At 49.3% G+C, this 20,008-nt stretch overlaps 1 protein-coding gene across 2 annotated transcripts in view; it reads right to left on the bottom strand.

The window, feature by feature from the left end:
* Window positions 1-20,008, bottom strand: part of LOC143841630 (alpha-2-macroglobulin-like protein 1) — an 85,494-nt gene that overhangs the window by 5,760 nt on the left and 59,726 nt on the right. The window contains exons 26-35 of one of the 2 annotated variants that reach the window (XM_077346214.1): window positions 17,795-17,876; window positions 16,381-16,537; window positions 14,990-15,064; window positions 13,598-13,760; window positions 11,360-11,514; window positions 6,005-6,220; window positions 5,516-5,637; window positions 3,072-3,162; window positions 1,316-1,384; window positions 946-1,048 (exon numbers count right to left, since the gene is read on the bottom strand). In XM_077346214.1, the coding sequence (XP_077202329.1) occupies window positions 946-1,048; window positions 1,316-1,384; window positions 3,072-3,162; window positions 5,516-5,637; window positions 6,005-6,220; window positions 11,360-11,514; window positions 13,598-13,760; window positions 14,990-15,064; window positions 16,381-16,537; window positions 17,795-17,876 (1,233 nt within the window). The remainder of the gene's footprint in view (window positions 1-945; window positions 1,049-1,315; window positions 1,385-3,071; window positions 3,163-5,515; window positions 5,638-6,004; window positions 6,221-11,359; window positions 11,515-13,597; window positions 13,761-14,989; window positions 15,065-16,380; window positions 16,538-17,794; window positions 17,877-20,008) is intronic. The other variant, XM_077346215.1, reaches the window with a different exon arrangement.

Below are 20,008 nucleotides of genomic sequence, written 5' to 3'. Positions count from 1 at the left end.
AGGCAAGAGTTGGTGGATGAGGTGAAGGAGGTGGGGACCCTAGGGGGAAGTGACCATGTCCTCATAGAATTCCTTTTGAGATGGGGAGCCAAGGAAGCTTGTAGCCAGACGCGGCAGTCTTCAAGCAAAGGTGGATACACACTTTTCTTGGATGCTTTAGCATGCTTAGGGCTGATCCTGCGTTGAGCAGGGGGTTGGACTAGATGGCCTTGGTGGTCCCTTCCAACTCTATGAATCTATGATTCTATGATTCTATGTTCCTTTCAATAAAGCTTATATTTCTATTTTACCATTTACATTTGCTTTGAGTTCCTGCGGGTTCAATAACCCTGGTATACATAGGCATTTCGATTTGGGTAACAGCTAACCCATATCACGTGACTCTGGGCGGGAAAATCGCCCTCTATTGTGGGAGGGGTGAGCACTCTTGGGAGCTTCTAGAACTTTTATATATATACTAGTAATCAAGCCCGTTGTACCTAAAATACAGCAGGCGCTAGGCATGGGAGCCCCCAGCAGTCGCGCTCCGTGCGACTGCCGGGGGCTCCCTTGAGCAGCGGTGTGACGCGGCGAGAGACGCGGCTCGCAGTTGCTCTGGCGGGGACTCGGAGGGACTAATCAGCAGGTGCTTTGCGCCTGCCAATTGGTCCCTCCAATAGTCTGTCCGAAGGAAGGGGCCAATCGGCACCCTTCCTCATCTCGGACACATCCCACCTCCCAAGCCCTTATTGTTTTATTTAGTCCGCGGCGCCGCGGGCTGTGTTAAGATATGTAGCTTGCTGGCTCCTTCTCCATGGCAGGCTCTACGAAGATGTAGGGAAGTGTGCAGAGTGAGCCGATCGCAAAGGGGTTGGATATACGATTCAGGACTTCATGGTAGTCACAGGGCTGTGGATGAACAAGGGTGGTGATGAATGAGGCTGGTTCCCCCAGCCAGATGCCGACCTGGGTGGTAGTAATCGTAGACCTTCACCGTCACGGGCTTCAGGTCTCTGACATCAAATTCTTGCTCCACTGAGAAACTGTAGTGTTGCTCATCTCTGTCCAGCTGAAGAAGGAGGGAAACAGAGTGAGGAGACAGCCTGACTCCAGTCCAGCAGCCACTTTGAGGCTAATGTGATTTCGGGGTCTGAGCTTTTGGGAGTCAAAGCTCCCTTTGTCAGATACCCTTTGTCAGAGCAGGGAAAGTTTTCACCCATAATTCTCTGGCCCTCTTTCACACCCCCTCTTTCACTGCTCCTCATTCCTCAAGGGACTGCTCTGCTGAATGACCGTCCTTGTTGCACACCCCAGTATTCGTCAAGATGGCCCTCACCTCATCCAGGTACACGCTGACTTTGTCAGGGTCAAATTCCACCTTTTTCACGAGAGGCTTCTCTAGCAGCTGTTGGAATACAAAAGAGATGATGATAAAAACATGTCCTGTAAAGATGAAAACAGACTTCTTGATAACACCATTATGGGCTGATCCAATATAAATGTAGAACCAGTTGGTGTCCCCCCGAAATTAAACCCATCAATTTCCGGAAAAGGACCTTGTCATAGAATCATAGAATTGGAGGGGACCTCCAGGGTCATCTAATCCAACCCCTTGCACAATGCTGGAAACTCACAAGACCTTGCCCACCCACAGTGACCTCAATTCCATGCCCAGATGATCCCCTCCCCAAACCAGAACCCCTAGCGAGTCTGGACTGGAAGAGAAATCGCTTCCTGATTTCCTTGGGCATGCAAGAGCCAAGTGCCGACACAATCCCTTCTGCCCACCCACCGACAATCTGCCGAAGTGCACAGATTTTAAACATCCTCATGTATTTTCACACCCAAATAAGAAAAGGGTTTGGCATTCTGAGAAACTAAATAGTCACATCTATCGTCTTCCACAAAGGCAAGAAAACCTGCAGACCAACAGACTGGGGACTTTCCCTGGTGGCACAGACATTCCGGGGCTGGTATGGGACAGGTGGCGCTTCTCAGCTCAGAAAGCTTCAAGAAGCAAACTAGTCAAGGAGTGCAGCACTGGCAGGCATGTTCGGTGCCAGACATTATGTGACTGTGCATAAGGACTTCCTTCGAGCAGCTAACACAGAAAACAGGTACCCCATCTGCTTGGGGTGGGGATAATAAAAAAGCCATATTAAATTTATTTAAAATATTGATTAGCTTCCTTTCTGCCCTATGGAGACCAAAGCTTCTTAAAGGTAAAGGTAAAGGTATCCCCTGTGCAAGCACCGGGTCATGTCTGACCCTTGGGGTGACGCCCTCCAGCGTTTTCTTGGCAGACTCAATATGGGGTGGTTTGCCAGTGCCTTCCCCAGTCATTACCGTTTACCCCCCAGCAAGCTGGGTACTCATTTTACCGACCTCGGAAGGATGGAAGGCTGAGTCAAGCTTGAGCCGGCTGCTGGGATCGAAATCCCAGCCTCATGGGCAAAGCTTTCAGATGGCTGCCTTACCACTCTGCGCCACAAGAGGCTCATGAAAAGCTTCTTACAGTATTAATAAAATACATGAAATAGATTACATTTTTAAAAAGCACATCTTAAAATTACAATTTAGGACTGCTTTAACTGAATACAGTCCTAAATAAAATCAGCTGCCTCCTGACGATCAGAAGCAAGGAGGCCTGGCCCATTTCCCTGAGGTTGTTGTTCCGTAATGGTGGTGGTGCCACCCCAAAGGCCCTCTCTCTTGTGCCCCCCGGGATGGATGGGGCAGCCAAGAGAGCCTATCCCTGTGGTCCTCATTCCTTGGCAAGAATATAGGTGGGAAGATGGTCCTCCACATGCCCAGGTTCCCAAGCCAGTTCTGGTTTTCTAAGGCAATTGCTGTGTTAAGTAGCACCCCCAAAGCCACAAACCAGGCCTTTCAAGGGGAGGACAGCCCCACTCAAAACAAGAGAGATCTGAAATCCTTGCTCTGTCTTTCTACTAACCCACAGAACCTCAGCCTTGTCAGCATTAACTGACAAGCAATACTCCCTTCCTCAGGCAACCTCCACCCCCCCAAACTCAGGATGTGACCATGAAAGGGACGGGTAGCAACATTTAATTGGTAGTCAATTATCTGACCCCTTTCACAGTCTTCTTCACGGGGATGTATCCCGACAGCATGTTCACTTCCAACAGAACCATGTTGCTTCTCTCCCGTTGTCCTGTGTAGCTACAGACAGAAGGGAGGCAAGCGTCAGATGAAGGCCAAGGAAGCCGACAGGCTGAATCGCATCCTCAGCCGCAGGACTAAGGGAGGGGACAAACCTGCACAGAACCCGTGAACCAAGGAAGCCCACCTGAGGATAAGGAAACCCACACGGACAGAGGTTACCAAGGGGTTGCCCCGCCTCAAACTGTGACTGCTTTGATTCTTCCCCTGCCCCAGCACCTCCTCGAAATTGCCTCAGAAATCCTACCTCTCCAAATGGTGACAAGCAGCAAGTATGTGCCCGTGTGGGGATTCGGTACCAGGCAGCTTCATGTGTCCAGGGAATAGCTGTCATGGCTGCCTCATCTGACTGAGCACCAGAAGCAGGAGAGTACTATGGTGGCCAAGAACATGGAGGTGGCCAAGAACACAGGTGAGCCCTAGCTAGCCTTGACTAAAAATGTCAAGAAGGATGCTTCTGTAGGCCAGAAACAGGGCTGGCCTCAGCATGACCAAGTGGTTCAGTGTGGTTAATCTGGAAACAGGGTTCCATTCCCCGCTCCTCCTCACATGCAGCCAGCTGGGTGACATCAGGCCAGTCACAGTTCTCTCAGAGCCCTCTCAGCCTCATCTCTCTCACAGGGTGTATGTTGTGGGGAGAGGAAGGGGAGGTGGTTGTAAGCCATTTTGAAACTCTTCCTGGTAGTAAACAGCAGGGTGCAAAAAGCCAGCTCCCTCCTCCTCCTCCTCCTCCTCCTCCTTCTCCTCCTCCTCCCAATCTAAAAGGGAGGCCAGAGACCGAAAACAGAACAGTCTGGGAAAGGGATGAGAAACTAAGAAACAACCGACTAATCTGGCCTTCCATAGATCAGAAACACTATAAAGAATATCACTGACTATTAGACATGCCTAGGCTTGATGAGAGATGTCCCCGAGAGTCTTACTAAAGACAGAAATGGCGACAGCATTCAAAGATGGATGCATTGGTAGGAAGGAGTCCACCATGCAGCCGTATGAAGAAGGTTCTTAGATGGTGCTTTTCTCTACCCAAAGGGGTCTCAAAGTGGCTTACAGTTGCCTTCCTTTCCTCTCCCCACAATAGAAAACCTGTGAGGGAGGGGAGGCTGAGAGACCCCTGATATTACTGAAGAAGGAGAAGAGTTGGTTCTTAGATGCCGCTTTTCTCTACCTGAAGGAGTCTCAAAGTGGCTTCCAATCACCTTCCCTTTCCTCTCCCCACAACAGACACCCTGTGAGGTTGGAGAAGCCGAGAGAACCCTGATATTCCTGCTCAGTCAGAACAGCTTTACCAGTGATGTGGCAAGCGCAAGGTCACTCAGATGGCTGCACGTAGGGGAGTGGGGAATCAAACCCGGCTTGCCAGATTAGAAGTCTGCACTCCTAACTATACACCAAGCTGGCTCTTGCAGGAGAACCTTCTAATCTCTGTTTGGGATGTTCTTTGTAGCGATTTAAAGTAGCAAGAATAAACTAAACACAGCTTGTACAAATGTGAAGAAGACATTCCAGTATCGATCCTTTTGCATGGTCTTTGAAGTCAAAAGGTAAGTGAGTCAGCTAGATGAGCTTGAAAATCAAGCTGTTTCCTTTGAAGAGACTCCTTAGCTATAAGCTGCTTACTTTTGGTGAGCCACATCAATGGGCTGAAGGAGTTGCTCTCTTTTAATTATCTGTGTACAGTCATTAGATTTCATTTATTTATAAATTATACACCACCCTCCCCGAAGGCTTAGGGTGTTTTGCATAAAGCAGGAACGATACAGAAACTCAGATGGAATTACTATTTTAAGCGAGTCTATTCTTACAAGGGTAAATAGTCCTGCTTTAATGAAAAGATAAAACAGAACCAAAATTCTCTAGTTAGGTTTTTGCCTTCTGTGCCATGCCAGGCTAACCAGATCTCATCAGATCTCAGAAGCCAAACAGGACCAGGCCGGGTTAGTATTTGGATGGGAGACCCCAAGGGAGAAGAGGGCTGCTCCACAGAGGCAGGAGAGGCCTACCCCCTCTGCTCGTCTCTTGCCTTGAAAACCCCTTGCTCAGTGTGTTCCACATTTATGGGCCATCCATGCCCGACACCACAGGGCTTGCATGGGTTGGTTGCATCTGTGCATGCCTCTCATGGGGGCACCTGTGGCATGCCGCTTCGCCATTGGTGGATGTCAGCAGGGTCGCAATGACGTAATCCCCTGGAACTTGGGCATTTTGGCCCCTGACTTCCCTCAGGGGAACACCCGGAAGAGGCAGTGGAGTCTTTGGCCTGCTCTACTAGGAATCCTTGCTGCACAGAAGACGACCGGCCCCCTGCATTGCTTCCCACCAGTTTGGTGACCGAGCCCCCCCAGCAGAGTACCTCACTCGGAGGTGAATTTCGAAGTATTTCCTGGTCGACTGGCTGCATTCCTTCGGCAACGTCTCCACACTCAAAGCAAAGGCTTCATATTTCTCAGGTTGTTGGTTATAGCTAAGGGTGCTCTGTATGGGAGAGAAATATCTCATATCTCCTGCCGACTGGTCAGTGAGGAGACCGAATAGGGAAGGCCTTAAGGGCTGCGCGGAGCCCTTGATTCCAAAGCAGCAAGAGACCCATCTATATTCTGCAATCATTTGGAATAGGATTGGTAGAAGCCAGAGGGCGGGATCCAGGACCAGGCAGTTCCCGCAGCATCCCGTCCCTCCCCAGCCACAGTTGTCAGATTGGGGCTGTTCTCTGGCTCACAAGATCTCACTGCAGCTCCCTCCTTGGCAACCGAGTGCTCTCTTCCCCTCCCCCTCCCAGCGGATCATGGAGAAGACCCCTGGGCACCCTTGGCGTGTGCACTCCAGCGTCCCCACGGCTCACCTGCACATACGCACAGCCGTTCCCTGAGACCTCCACCTTGTATTGCCCGGGCACCTCGGGGAGCGATGCCTGCTGCAGCACCAGCCGGTTCCTCTTGTCCACGTGGAATTCATGCTGGAAACCGGTGGTGGACTTCACCAGCACCTGGACGTCTTCGATCTCACGATAGGTTAAGGCTGCGTACCGGGACAAGGCCTGCAGGGCGATCACCGTGTCCTGCAGAACAGAAAACAATTACTGGGGGGGGGCAGATTTTGGAGACAGGGGCGCCCCTAGGAAGCCATGAGCCAGACTTCCAGTTGTCCACCACGTTGCCACTGAAGGAGCAATGCATGGCATTGGGGGTTGATCTACATTCCTAATTTCATAGAATCATAGAACCATAGAGTTGGAAGGGGCCATACAGGCCATCTAGTCCAACCCCCGGCTCAATGCAGGATCAGCCCTAAGCATCCTAAAGCATCCAAGAAAAGTGTGTATCCAACCTTTGCTTGAAGACTGCCAGTGAGGGGGAGCTTACCACCTCCTTAGGCAGCCTATTCCACTGCTGAACTACTCTGACTGTGAAAAACTTTTTCCTGATATCTAGCCTATATCGTTGTACTTGAAGTTTAAACCCATTACTGCGTGTCCTCTCCTCTGCAGCCAACAGAAACAGAATCCTGCCCTCCTCCAAGTGACAACCTTTCAAATACTTAAAGAGGGCTATCATGTCCCCTCTCAACCTCCTTTTCTCCAGGCCAAACATTCCCAAGTCCCTCAACCTATCTTCATAGGGCTTGGTCCCTTGGCCCCAGATCATCTTCGTCACTCTCCTCTGTACCCTTTCAATTTTATCTATGTCCTTCTTGAAGTGTGGCCTCCAGAACTGCACACAGTACTCCAGGTGTGGTCTGACCAGTGCTGTATACCAGGGGTAGTCAACCTGTGGTCCTTCAGATGTCCATGGACTACCATTCCCATGAGCCCCTGCCAGCAAATGCAAATGCAAATGCTGGCAGGGCAAATGCTGGCAGGGGCTCATGGGAATGGTAGTCCATGGACATCTGGAGGACCACAGGTTGACTACCCCTGCCGTATACAATGGGACTATGACATCTTGTGATTTTGATGTGATGCCTCTGTTGATACAGCCCAAAATGGCATTTGCCTTTTTTACCGCTGCATCACACTGCCTGCTCATGTTTAGCTTACAATCCACAAGTACCCCAAGGTCTCGTTCACACACAGTGTTACCTAGAAGTGTATCCCCCATCCAGCAGGCATGCTTTTCATTTTTCTGACCCAGATGCAGAACTTTACACTTATCTTTATTAAATTGCATCTTGTTCTCATTTGCCCATTTTTCCATTGTGTTCAGATCTCGTTGAACTCTGTCTCTATCTTCCAGAGTATTTGCCAGTCCTCCCAATTTGGTGTCATCTGCAAACTTGATGAGTAGTCCCTCCACCCCCTCATCTAGATCATTAATAAATATGTTAAAAAGTACCGGGCCGAGCACAGAGCCCTGAGGAACCCCACTACTTACCTCCCTCCAGTCTGATGAAACACCATGGACAACGACTCTTTGAGTGCGGTTCTCTAACCAATTCCCTATCCACCTAACTATCTGAAAATCCAGATTCCAGTCCTTCAATTTATCCATCAGAACATCATGGGGAACCTTATCAAAAGCTTTACTAAAATCCAAGTAAACGACATCAACTGAATTTCCATGATCCAGCAAACCTGTTACTTGGTCAAAAAAGGAAACCAGGTTGGTCTGACAGGACCTGTTGGAGACAAATCCATGCTGACTTCCTTGGATCACCAAATTGTCCTCCAGATGTTTGCAGATCGCTCCCTTTAATATCTGCTCTATTATCTTCCCCACAACAGAGGTCAGACTCACTGGTCTGTAGTTTCCCGGGTCATCCTTCCTCCCTTTTTTGAAGATCGGAATAACGTTTGCTTTATTCCAGTCCTCCGGGACATCTCCAGTCCTTAAAGAGGTCCCGAAGATGATGGACAAGGGTTGTGCAAGTTCTCCGGAAAGTTCTTTGAGCACTCTTGGGTGCATTTCATCCGGCCCAGAGGATTTGAACTCATCCAGTGCAGCTAAATGCCTCTCCACAACCTCTCTGTCCATGTCAACCTGCCACCCAGGCACTATCCTTTGCCTATGGCCATCTCTAGATGTGCCTAAACCCTTTGACCTGTGGGAAAAAGCAGATGTAAAATAGGCGCTGAGCCTTTCTGCTTTCTCTGCATCCTCCATTAGAGTTTGTCCATCCGCACCCAACAGTGGGCCTATTGCCTCCTTTACTTTACGTTTGCTCCTCACATAACTGAAAAATCTTTTCTTGTTACAGTAGGCTTCCCTGGCCAATCTTAGCTCACTCTCCGCTTTGGCCTTTCTGATGATTGATCTACAGTGCCTAGTAACTTGCAAGTACTTATCTTTAGAGCTCTGTCCTTCCCTCCATTTCCTGAACATCTCCCTTTTCTTTTTTAGTTCCTCTTGAAGTTCTCTGTTCATCCAAATTGGCTTCTTAGAGCTACTGCAGTGTTTTCATCTTTGTGGGATAGTCATGGATTGAGCATGCAATAGCTCTTGTTTGAGTAGCGCCCGCCTTTCACATGCTCTCTTCCCTTCCAGCATTATTCTCGTCCATGGTATGACACTCATCATGTCTCTGAGTTTATTAAAGTTTGCCCTACGAAAATCCAACATCCGCATCTGGCTACAAGCTTCCTTGCCCCCCCCCCATCTCAAAAGGAATTATATGAGGACATGGTCACTTCCCCCTAGGGTACCCACCTCCTTCACCTCATCCACCAACTCTTCCCTGTTGGTCAGTCTTAAGTCCAGTATGGCTTAACCTATTGTGGGTTCATCTACCATTTGATACATGAAATTGTCAGCCAGGCAGGTCAGAAACTTGCATGGCTGAGGACGCTTCACAGTTTCCCAGCACACATCTGGGAAATTGAAGTCGCCAATGATTACAAGGTCCTGACGCTTGGATATTTTCCCAAGCTGCTCATAAAGTGCAGCATCCACATCCTCTCGTTGGTCAGGCGGTCGGTAGCAGACACCAACCACCACACTGTTTGTTTTCCCCTCGCTTATTTTCACCCAGATGCTTTCCACTGTAGATATGCTCTCCTTCACTAGAATTTCCTGACAAGTAAACCTTTTCCTCACGTACAGTGCCACTCCTCCACTTCTTCGATCTATTCTGTTTTTTCTGAACAGTTCATATCCATCCACTATTACATTCTAGTCATGAGAATCCTTTTACTTTTGGTTCCCTATGAGCTGGCCTTCCTGGTTGGGCTGCCCCCGATCAGTCTCATACTCCCTATGTTGAACATCTCCTTCCCCTTGTGGCTTCAGTTTAAAGCTCTCCTGATGAATCTCCCCAGGTTCCTGCCAAACACATTCTTCCCCAACTTCAATAAGTGCAGTCCATCAGGTGCTAGTAGGCCTTCCTCAAGAAAGCCTATCCCATGGTCCCAGAAACCAAATCTCTCCTGCCAGCACCAACTACACAGCCACTGATTCACCTCCATTATCTTCGCATTCCTCTTCCCTTGACAGGCAAGACTGAAGAGAATACCACTTGTGCCCCCATTTGCTTGAGCTTCCTCCCTAGATCTTGATAGTCTGTTTTAATAGGAGCGATGGTATTCAGGGACATGTCATTAATGGGGAAGCCCTAACTTCTCTCCACACAGATTTTCCTCTTGGATTTATTCCCCCTCCTCTGCTGTCTCCAATCCTCCTCCCCGTTTAAGAAAAGAGGCTTCTGCTGTGTTTGGCTCCCCCCCCCCCCTTCTGAGCTTCCCTAACCAGGTGCAGAACACTTTTCTGTTTCAATGGGGAGGGGGTGATAGAGGAAGATGCGAGTTCAAATCGATCTGAATTCAGCAGGATCCACAACGGAATAAACAATAAGTACCGATTCAGCCCTGGCACGGGCCTGTGCTGCTGCATTCTGTACCAACTGCAGTTTCTGGGTCAGGGACAGGGGTGGGCCCATACAGAGTGAGCTACAGATGTCCATCCTGGAAGTGACCATTGCATAGATCACAGTGGCCAGGTGTTCCGAGGGCAAGTTTGTAGCCGGGCTTGGCGCTGGTGGAAAAATGCTGCCCGAGTTACTTCAGTGATCCGAGCCTCCATAGGTAGAGAAAATACTGCTTCTTCCTTGTGTTTTGTATTCCAATATTCAGAGGTGTTTTGCCATGGCACCAACAGGAAGTTGTGTGGAGTGCAACAAACTGCACTGGACCCTGATCAGTGAGATGGAGATTTAGATAGCTGGGGGAGAAGAAATGTGGAATTTGCTGCCGCAGGATGGTCTTTAAAGGTTTTACTATTTTTAAAAGGGGGTATTAGAAAGATTCATGGCGCTATTGCCAGGTGACAAAAGGGAACCTCCCTGTTCAGGGGCAGGGAACCTCCAGAGCCAGGAGACCACATCAGAGGAAAGCCTCAGCCTCTCTGCCCCACTGTTGGCCCTCCAGAGGAACTGGTTGGCCTCTGTGTGAGAAGGCAGGATGCCGGATGAGACAGGCCAACAGTCTGACCCAGCAGGGCTCTTCTTAGGATCCTATACTTTAAGATAAGGCAGATAAAAATAACAACATATACTACTCTTTTCCCCCCATCTTATGAATTTCTTTTTAAAACATTTAAGGTAACAGTACACTTGGATTCCATCGTGGTTTTTAAAAAAATGATTCTGATGGATGCATTGCATTGCAGTGTTCTTTTTAAAAAATCAGGGGAAACTTTTTATGTTGTTTATACTCTGTAGAATCCAACCTAGGGTGGATAAGTCAGTTAGGAGGAGGGCAGCCTGAGGATCAGAATGTTGTGGGCTCAAACCTACCCGTGGGCATTTTCCCCATACAGAATTTGCCATGCCGATTCATTTTCCTTTTTTTGCTTTTGAAACCTTGCTACAGCCATTTTTAAAACATGTGCACCCTCACCTGAAGCAGACCAATGATCAGGGGTGGGGGTGGTCTCCTGAGGGGGGGGCGAATCTAATGGATTTGGTCTGCTTGTGAATTTCCTTCGCCTCGGGAGCCAAGAAAGGGGAAAAACTGAGGCAATGGGATTTTAAAAGGAAAGCAAATGGAAAAATGAGCAGAGTCCTGAAGAGAGCAAAGCCCATGGAGAAGGAAATGAAAGCCCCTGCAAAGTAAGCTGGCATGCAGAAGAGGAAAATACACCCAAGGAGGAAGTAGGGAGAAAGCGAAGGAAAACACCAGTGCATAAAAGGCAAAAGCCTGCAATGGAGTGAACTGTTGAGGCAAACTCAAGTATCCCATCATCGCAAGGAAAAACAAAGGTAGCATTACCTGCGTGGAGCCAAATCCCCCGTATGGATTCTGGTTTTTAACAAGGAGGGCTGCAATTTGGGAGGCTTCTTTGATGTCATCGTCGGACACCTCTGGTTTAGAGAGGTAAGCCAGGAGGGTGTAAGCAGATGTCTCGACATCTATCCAGGCTCCTTCTAGAAAGGAAAGAGTGATCTTAATTCTGTATAAAGGGGTAGGCAGCACTGAGGGCGCTTTCTGACTCCCAGCAGAAACAGCAAATGCTTCAAAGTTTCTTCATATTATCAGGCAACTCTGCTTTTTGACTTCATCCCTTCTCTGGGCAATAAAGGTGCCACATTCTAAGAGTGAAAGCCATAAACCATTGGGGAATGTGGTGTCACTCAGAAGGGCTTCTAGGCACATGAATTGCACTGGCAGCATCTGGGCATTTTTGGGCAGAGTGGGCCAGAACTCAAATTCCAGCCACAGAGTTGCCTGTGACAGACCTGATGTGTGTTAATTGACAAACATTTTAAAGTGCTGTATAAGGGAGGCCCTGACCTGAGTGGCCACGCTAGCCTGATCTCACCAGATCTCAGAGATGAAGCAGGACCAGGCCTGGCTAGCACTTGGCCAGGAGACCTCCAGGGAGTCCACGTCGTAGAGACCAGCAACGGCAAACTGCCTCTGTGCCTCTGAGTGCCTTGCAAGTCAAACAGGCGCAGGCAGGACACATGGGAATTACAATAATCTGAAACAGCCCTGTGCAGGCGAATGAGAGGGAGCGCGAGAAACATGCTCAAAAGCATAAATTAGCACTTGGTGAGTTCAACAGTGAGGGGCTTTACGCACCGGGATCTTTGTTGCAAATTGGTCACTGAACGAAAAATAGCCATTTAAAATAGTGGAATTCGTCGTTATGCATACCTGCCTTTGTAGTGGAATCCAGTTGCGTTTTGTAGCGTTTCCCACAGCTTCCGGTCTCGGCAGAAAAGGAAGCGCTATTTCCAAGCTCGTCCCGCCCCTGGCCGTCAAGCAGCCAATGGGCAGCCGTTAGCATGCTCCCAAACAGCCCCTTTCCCTTTAAGAAAGGTTTTTTTTTAAAAAAACAGACCCATTGTAACGAATCTGTGTAGATTCGTTGCAACGGAGAGACCCATCCAGCTGCCTAATGTGAGCTGTCGTTTGATCGTATGATCGTTGCCACGCTGCCTCGAGTGATAAAAAAAAAAATCCCCCCCCTTCTCACGGGCCCGATTTTCGGCTGAATTAATGTGTAAAAAATAAAGGGACTTTATTTCAGCAAACGGGCTTTTATGTGGTTTGTGCTTAGTGACTAAAGGTGAAGGACTGAAGCCAGGGAAGCCTCTAAACAGAAAGAGGCTCGCTGGTGCGTTTATCCCCTCTCGCTCGGAGAAAAAAAAATGGCGATCGCTTCGCCGGAAGTTTGGAGGACAGGCTCAGGAGGAGGGACTTTGAAGAAACCGCAACAATGTTAACGCACAGGTCTTTATCGCTAGTGTTGCAGATTGTTTGCAAGAGTGTAGCGCTTTCCGGAGGGTGAATCCACTTTTTGGGATTCCCCTGAAAGCGCTACAACGAAGCGCTTTTTGCTGATCGGTTTCAGGAGTGTTGCAGATTGTCTACGACGTCGTGCGTTATGGCAAATCAATAGCGTTTCCAATTGGCAACCATTATGCGATTTTGAAGCCGTGCAAAAAGCCCCTCAGAACGCCAAAGTAGGGGTCTTTTCAGGGATTCTTTAATCTTCTGTGTGTTTCGTGGCAGGATGGACCTTCAGTGTTCTGAGTATCTCACCATAGTGTGGACATGGGATCGGCACACATCAGCTTACAATCGGCTTCAGCAAACAAGCCCCCCTTCGATTTCAAACCTTCTTCTGTGTGAATTACAAGACGCCTGCCAGAGTCAAGGACCTTTTGTGGTTGCTCCCAGCCTTCATTGAACTCCTCACGGCTTTCGGCTCAGAGTTGCTCATTGTTTCGCCTACACACAGGCCTCTTCTGCTTATTGAAAGCCAGTCAGGCTCCCTGTCAGTCCGCTGGGAGTACCATACAAAAGAGACTCTTGCATGGCCCCAGCGACACCAGAGGGGTCTTGGTGGCTCACACAGACAAACAAGACTTGAGCTGATGTATGGTTTCAGCAAGGGAGGCAAGGAGCAAACTACTCAGAACTGTGCTCAGCACACTTGGGAAGAGCCTGTCATAATTTGAGTAGGCACCAATCAAGTATGCAGTGAATGAAATCATCTACCTTCTCTGTCCTCCCCTTCAGTCAACTTTCTCAGGATCTGCTGCCGGGTCTCCATGTCCCCTGCCAATGTGAAGACATAGGCCGACAAGGCTCTGGGGTAGGCATCTTCCACAAAGCTTAAGTTCCTCTTGAGACAGGCCAAAGCATCTTCTACCATGGTATTCTACAACATGACAGCACAATGTTGTTAGGTGAGGGATGGGATGACGGTTCAGGGGAATTGTAGTTCTGACATGTGGACCTGAAATCTCTCCCAGAACACATCTCCAAACTACCTTTGCCCAGAATTCTTCGGGGAAAGCCATAGCAATGTACTACTATTCTTTTTTTTAAGTTTTACTTCATCTGTACCCCATCTTTCTCCCCAATGAGGACCCAAAGCAGCCAGCATCTCTCTGAGATAATGTGCTCTCTCTGTCCTTCCTGACATCCACTACAAGGAATGCCCCTCTAATCTTCCTTATCCTTAACACACCCGCGGCGCCGTGGGCGCCGCAAACTAAATAATTCGTTAAGGGCTTGGTGGGAGGGCTTTGTCCGTGATGAGGAAGGGGCTTGATTGGCCCCTTCCTCCGGACAGACCATCGGCCGGGCCGATTCCCGCTCTGCTGACTTCCAGGGCACTCCAGAAGTGACATCATCACATCACCAGCAGCATGAGATGCTCTGGTATTTGGTCAAAAACTCTATGGTAAAAACACCTGCTATCATAGCACATCCTCCATTACCAGAGCAGCATTAAACCAAGAAGTCAGAAGGAGACTGGGCCTGGGAAAAGCAGCTATGAAGGAGCTAGAAAAATTCCTTAAGTGCAAAGATGGGTCATGGGCAACCAAGATCAAGTTAATTCACATCACAGTTTCCTAACAGTATACATGGGCGTGAAAGTTGGACAATGAAGAAGGGAAGAAAGTAGATTCCTTTGAAATGTCATATCGCGGGAAAGTTTTACAGGTGCCATCAAAAAGAAAAGTAAGCGGCTTTTAGAGCAAATTAAACTTGAATTTTCCCCAGAAGCGAAAATGACTAAACGGAGGCTCCAATACTTTGGTTGCATCACAAGAAGACAATAATGCCAGGAAAAGTGGATGGCAGCCAGGGAAGTGAGAAACCCAACAGGAAATGGGTGGTTAGGGCAGCCACAGCCCGCAGTCAGCAAGATGTGAGCAAGGATTATTTGGGAGGACCCTGATTCATAGGAAGGCTGCTAGACAGCCCTTAACACACATTCACACTAGCAGTCTGGAACTAGTGAATTTAAATGATGGTTTTTATGCTCTGGATGCATTTTGTTCTACATGTTTCACCTGCGTTTGTTAGCAACTTTGAACTCTTTAAGAAAGAAAGGTGACTCATCTATGTTTTAACAGACTGAATAAATGGAGGACTCACATTCTGGTCCAGGTGGACCTCCAGCAGTGCAGCAGTTACATAAGCTGTCAGTGAGAACTCATCATCCACGCCACCCTGCAGACAGAAGAGAAAGCCCAGGAGACAAAACAAGCCATCAGAGCTTCTTCCCTCCACCCCAAAAGCACAATACACCTTGAAGCTTTCAGAGATATTTTATGGACCTGAACTTCCATATAAAAACTAAGCACAAAGCCTATCATATCCAGGAATACAACGGGCGCTAGCACACATCCCTGCCCTGTGGCTCTCCTGGGTGCTGACCCTCCCCCATCCCTGTTTCCCACATGATCTTGAGATCCAGCATGTTGGAGTTGATTAAAACAGTAGGAGATTCTAATATCAAGAGCCCAGTTTGATCCCCCGCTCCTCCTCCATGTGCAGCGAGCTGGGTTGCCAACCTCTAGGTGGGAGCTTGGAGATCTCCAGGGATAACAGTTCTTCTGGAAAAGACAGCTAGGAGGGAGGGAGGGAGAGTAGAGACCGAACTGGGTCCCATGGGGCTGGTGGGCAGCCTTCTCCTACTCACCCCCAGATTCTTGAGGCCCCACCACCAAACTTCAAGAAACATTCCTAACCCAGGGGTCAACAACCTCCAGATGTGGCCCTCCTGGAATTGGAGTTCAACTTCAGACTACAGAGATTAGCTTCCCAGTGGGGAATGGCTGTGAATGGGGAATGGAGGGGGAATTTGGCTATGACAGCTCATCTCCAGACAACAGAGATCAGTCCCCCTAGAAAAAAAGGCTGCTTGGGTCAGATGGTCAGATGGGGCTGCCGCTCAGGGGCACAGGACTCTGCAGCCTTGTGCCCCACAGGGTCCAGGGATGCCAGCCTCCATGGGGGACCTGGGCATCCCCCAGAAGGACAGCTCTTCATCAGAATGCAGAGATCAGTTCCCCTGAAGAAAAAGGCTGCTTGGGAGCAATTCACTGGGGCTTGTTCTGCTGCCCCCTTCCCTAGCTTCTACACCAGGGCAGCTCACTGGGGTTGGCTCTGCTTCCCCCTCCTAACCTACACCAGAGCAACTCACTGGGGTCAGCTCTGGTTCCACCCAGCAAGTTCCAAGAGTGGCAGGAAGCTGGGGGCAGAGAGCTGACTCCTTATTAGCCCTTCCTGGCCAAGGGCTCCCTCCCAATACAGGTTAAGCTACAAGGGAAGGCCATTTGTGGCTGATGGCCAATTAAGTAGTGAGTGACCTGTCATTTTGAGAAATATATGGTTTACTCCCACCCATTCATGCTTTCAGCTAGATGCTGTTAATGGGTTGAACGTGCATTACAATGCCCATGGACATCCTGTGCAATTTCTGCCATGGCACAGGGTCATCCGCTGGTTCATGTGCATTTCCTATGGCAGTGCAGTGTCTGTACCTTCAGGGCATTGTTGAAGAGCCTCCCTACGCTATCAAAGCAGCCGCTGGGGTGCTGGTGTTCCTCCAACCAGTGAACAGTATCTTGAATGTGCTTCTCATCAACGAAGATGTGAGATTTTGCCTGGGCAAAAGCCCGAGCCACAAAAGCTGTCAGCCTGTGGAAATGGGGGGGTGGGAAGAAGATATACTCAGTGCTCTGGTCTTAGTATTTGGCATTTTGGATATTAACAAAACTGGACAACACAAGTCGGGGGGGGGCTAAAAATGGGGCCCTGCTGTACTCCCCCCACCAGCTGCTAAAAAGGAGGAAGAGTGCTGAAGTGAAATGTCTCTAGCCTCTAGCCAGCGGTCACCTCAGTACAGATGGGGCTGCCGCTCAGGGGCACAGGATCTCAGCGGAATGTAGAAGGTCCTGGCTTCATTTCCAGCCGTTGCCAGTTCTAAGGATCAGGTTCTCCAGGTGGCCTGGGCAGCACTGCCCTTCCGGGACTCCCAGGAGATGCCCAGAACTTCCCCCACAAGGCTCCCGCTTGGTGGGGACCTATTGGCAGGCAATGAGCAAGGACCAGCGAGCCGGCAAACTCTCAGGCAGGGAAAAGGGGAGGGCTCTGCCTACCCTGCTCGCACAACAAGCAAGCTACGATGGCAGCGGCAGCCTCAACTCGCTTGAGCAACAGGCAGGGCATGCCAGCAGTGATGGGCATAACCTGCCGGGCACAAGACAAGTGGAGGCGGCCTCGACAGCTCCAGCTCATTTGGGAGGCAGCCAGACTGCAGAAGTGACCGCAACTCCTCCCTGGCTCAATATCAGGATGGAGGTGGGGGGGGAGGTAAGGGCCTTAGCGGGGCATAATGGGCAAAGACAGACTGCTGGGACGGCAGGGAAACCAGGGACAGGGAAGGCTGGGGCCAAGGTTGGTGTCGAGTGGTGTTTGGGAAGAGGAGAAGAACACCAGAGGGAGAAAGCACAGAGAACCCAAAGGAAGGTGTAGGGGACTGAAAAGTGGTTCCAGGCCTGCTGCAGCAGTGGAAGGGCATCAGCCGAAGGGACACAGCCCGCTGATAGGCAGTGACTCTTCCAGTGAGTCAGAATCATCATCGGCAAGGTCCACAGGAAGGGTGAAGGAACAAGCCCCTGGTTTACTCCAACCTCAGCTTATGTACCCCATCAAGCTTCCTCAATAAAACTCTGCACTTCTAGAGTTGTTGTGCATCCATCATCCTTCAGGGGCAGCGGAGTGTGGGGACCTTGAACCCAGGGAGCGTTTCCCCAGAATCACACAGGTGATGTGAAATCACTCTATGAGACCCTTCTGTCTAGATGAATGTTTTTGAAATGCGGGACATGCCCGCGCCCTTTCTCATTGGACGGGCACAGCATAGGCTGGCTGGCAGTGGCCCCATTTACTCACCAGGTGTTGCCCTCAGCGTCACGTTTGCCAAAAGCGCTGTAGGAGCCATTGCTGTGTTGGTAGAGCAGTTGGCGCTGGTACCCTGTGGGGGAGAGGGGGAGGAATCACATTGCTGCTTCAGACTGTTCTTAGGAGCTCCATCTCAGACGTGACTTAAACATTCACAAGAAGCCTCCAGGTCAAGAGGGGCAGCTTAGTTTCAGATCGGGATTCGCATTTCAGACTCGGCCCAGTTGTTTTCCCTGGCCTCAATTTGGATATTGCACTTAGTATCATGCAGTCATAGAGCTGGGACGTCCCTACGGATTCATGTCCAACGCCCTGCACAATGCAGGAAACTCACAACTACCCGCCCACCCACAATGGTCCCAATTTCATGCCCAGATGATGCCCCCCCCCCCGAATCCCTGGCCAGTCTGCCCTGGAGGAAATTCACCTTCTGATTGCAAAGTGGCAATCGACATTTCCCTGGGCATACAAAAGAGGGCCACAAGAGCCAAGCATGGACACAATCCCTTCTGTCCACCCACTCACAATCTGCCTAAATTCATAGAATCAGCATTTCTGTCAGATGACCATCAAGTCTCCCAGGTCCTTCACCTTTTCCCCCCAGAGCCCCCCATAGTCTCTTTTAATTTGCTCCACGCTGCACGTCTTGGGGTACAAAACCCTGTTCTTAAGTTACATTGCAATGTATCCTCCATTGCAGGCTTTTATCTTGGGGAATGTAATTAAAAGCAACCTTTCATGTGTTGCTCTCCTAGCTGAGGGAAGTATTCAGAGCGATGTAATAATGAAAGCATGTCCTGCAAGGGCTTGTCTGAGAAGCCGAGGGAGAAGGGAAAAGGAGATGTAAGAAGGGAGCACAAGGAGGGGTGATCAAGGGCTAGGACACGTACATTCATGTGGATGAATCATAGAATCATAGAATCATAGAATCATAGAGTTGGAAGGGGCCATACAGGCCATCTAGTCCAACCCCCTGCTCAACGCAGGATCAGCCCAGAGCATCCTAAAGCATCCAAGAAAAGTGTGTATCCAACCTTTGCTTGAAGACTTCCAGTGAGGGGGAGCTCACCACCTCCTTAGGCAGCCTATTCCACTGCTGAACGACTCTGACTGAGAAAAACTTTTTCCTGATATCTAGCCTATATCATTGTACTTGTAGTTTAAACCCATTACTGCGTGTCCTCTCCTCTGCAGCCAGCAGAAACAGCATCCTGCCCTCCTCCAAGTGACAACCTTTCAAATACTTAAAGAGGGCTATCATGTCCCCTCTCAACCTCCTTTTCTCCAGGCTGAACATTCCCAAGTCCCTCAACCTATCTTCATAGGGCTTGGTCCCTTGGCCCCAGATCATCTTCGTCGCTCTCCTCTGTACCCTTTCAATTTTATCGATGTCCTTCTTGAAGTGAGGCCTCCAGAACTGCACACAGTAATCCAGGTGTGGTCTGACCAGTGCCGTATACAATGGGACTATGACATCTTGTGATTTTGATGTGATGCCTCTGTTGATACAGCCCAAAATGGCATTTGCCTTTTTTACCGCTGCATCACACTGCCTGCTCATGTTTAGTTTACAATCCACAAGTACCCCAAGGTCTCGTTCACACACAGTGCTACCTAGAAGCGTATCCCCCATCCAGTAGGCATGCTTTTCATTTTTCTGACCCAGATGCAGAACTTTACACTTATCTTTATTAAATTGCATCTTGTTCTCATTTGCCCATTTTTCCATTGTGTTCAGATCTCGTTGAACTCTGTCTCTATCTTCCAGAGTATTTGCCAGTCCTCCCAATTTGGTGTCATCTGCAAACTTGATGAGTAGTCCCTCCACCCCCTCATCTAGATCATTAATAAATATGTTAAAAAGTACCGGGCCGAGCACCGAACCCTGAGGTACCCCACTACTCACCTCTCTCCAGTCTGATGAAACACCATTGACAACAACTCTTTGAGTGCGGTTCTCTAACCAATTCCCTATCCACCTAACGATCTGAAAATCCAGATTGCAGTCCTTCAACTTATCCATCAGAACATCATGGGGAACCTTGTCAAAAGCTTTACTAAAATCCAAGTAAATGACATCAACCAAATTTCCCCGATCCAGCAAACCTGTTACTTGGTCAAAAAAGGAAACTAGGTTGGTCTGGCAGGACCTGTTGGAGACAAATCCATGCTGAAGCTTCAAACTTGAACCAGAAAGAAAGGTGC

The sequence above is a fragment of the Paroedura picta genome, chromosome 7 (assembly GCF_049243985.1).
Source record: "Paroedura picta isolate Pp20150507F chromosome 7, Ppicta_v3.0, whole genome shotgun sequence".
NCBI lineage: Eukaryota > Metazoa > Chordata > Lepidosauria > Squamata > Gekkonidae > Paroedura > Paroedura picta.
This window is presented reverse-complemented; position numbering and strand designations above follow the sequence as displayed.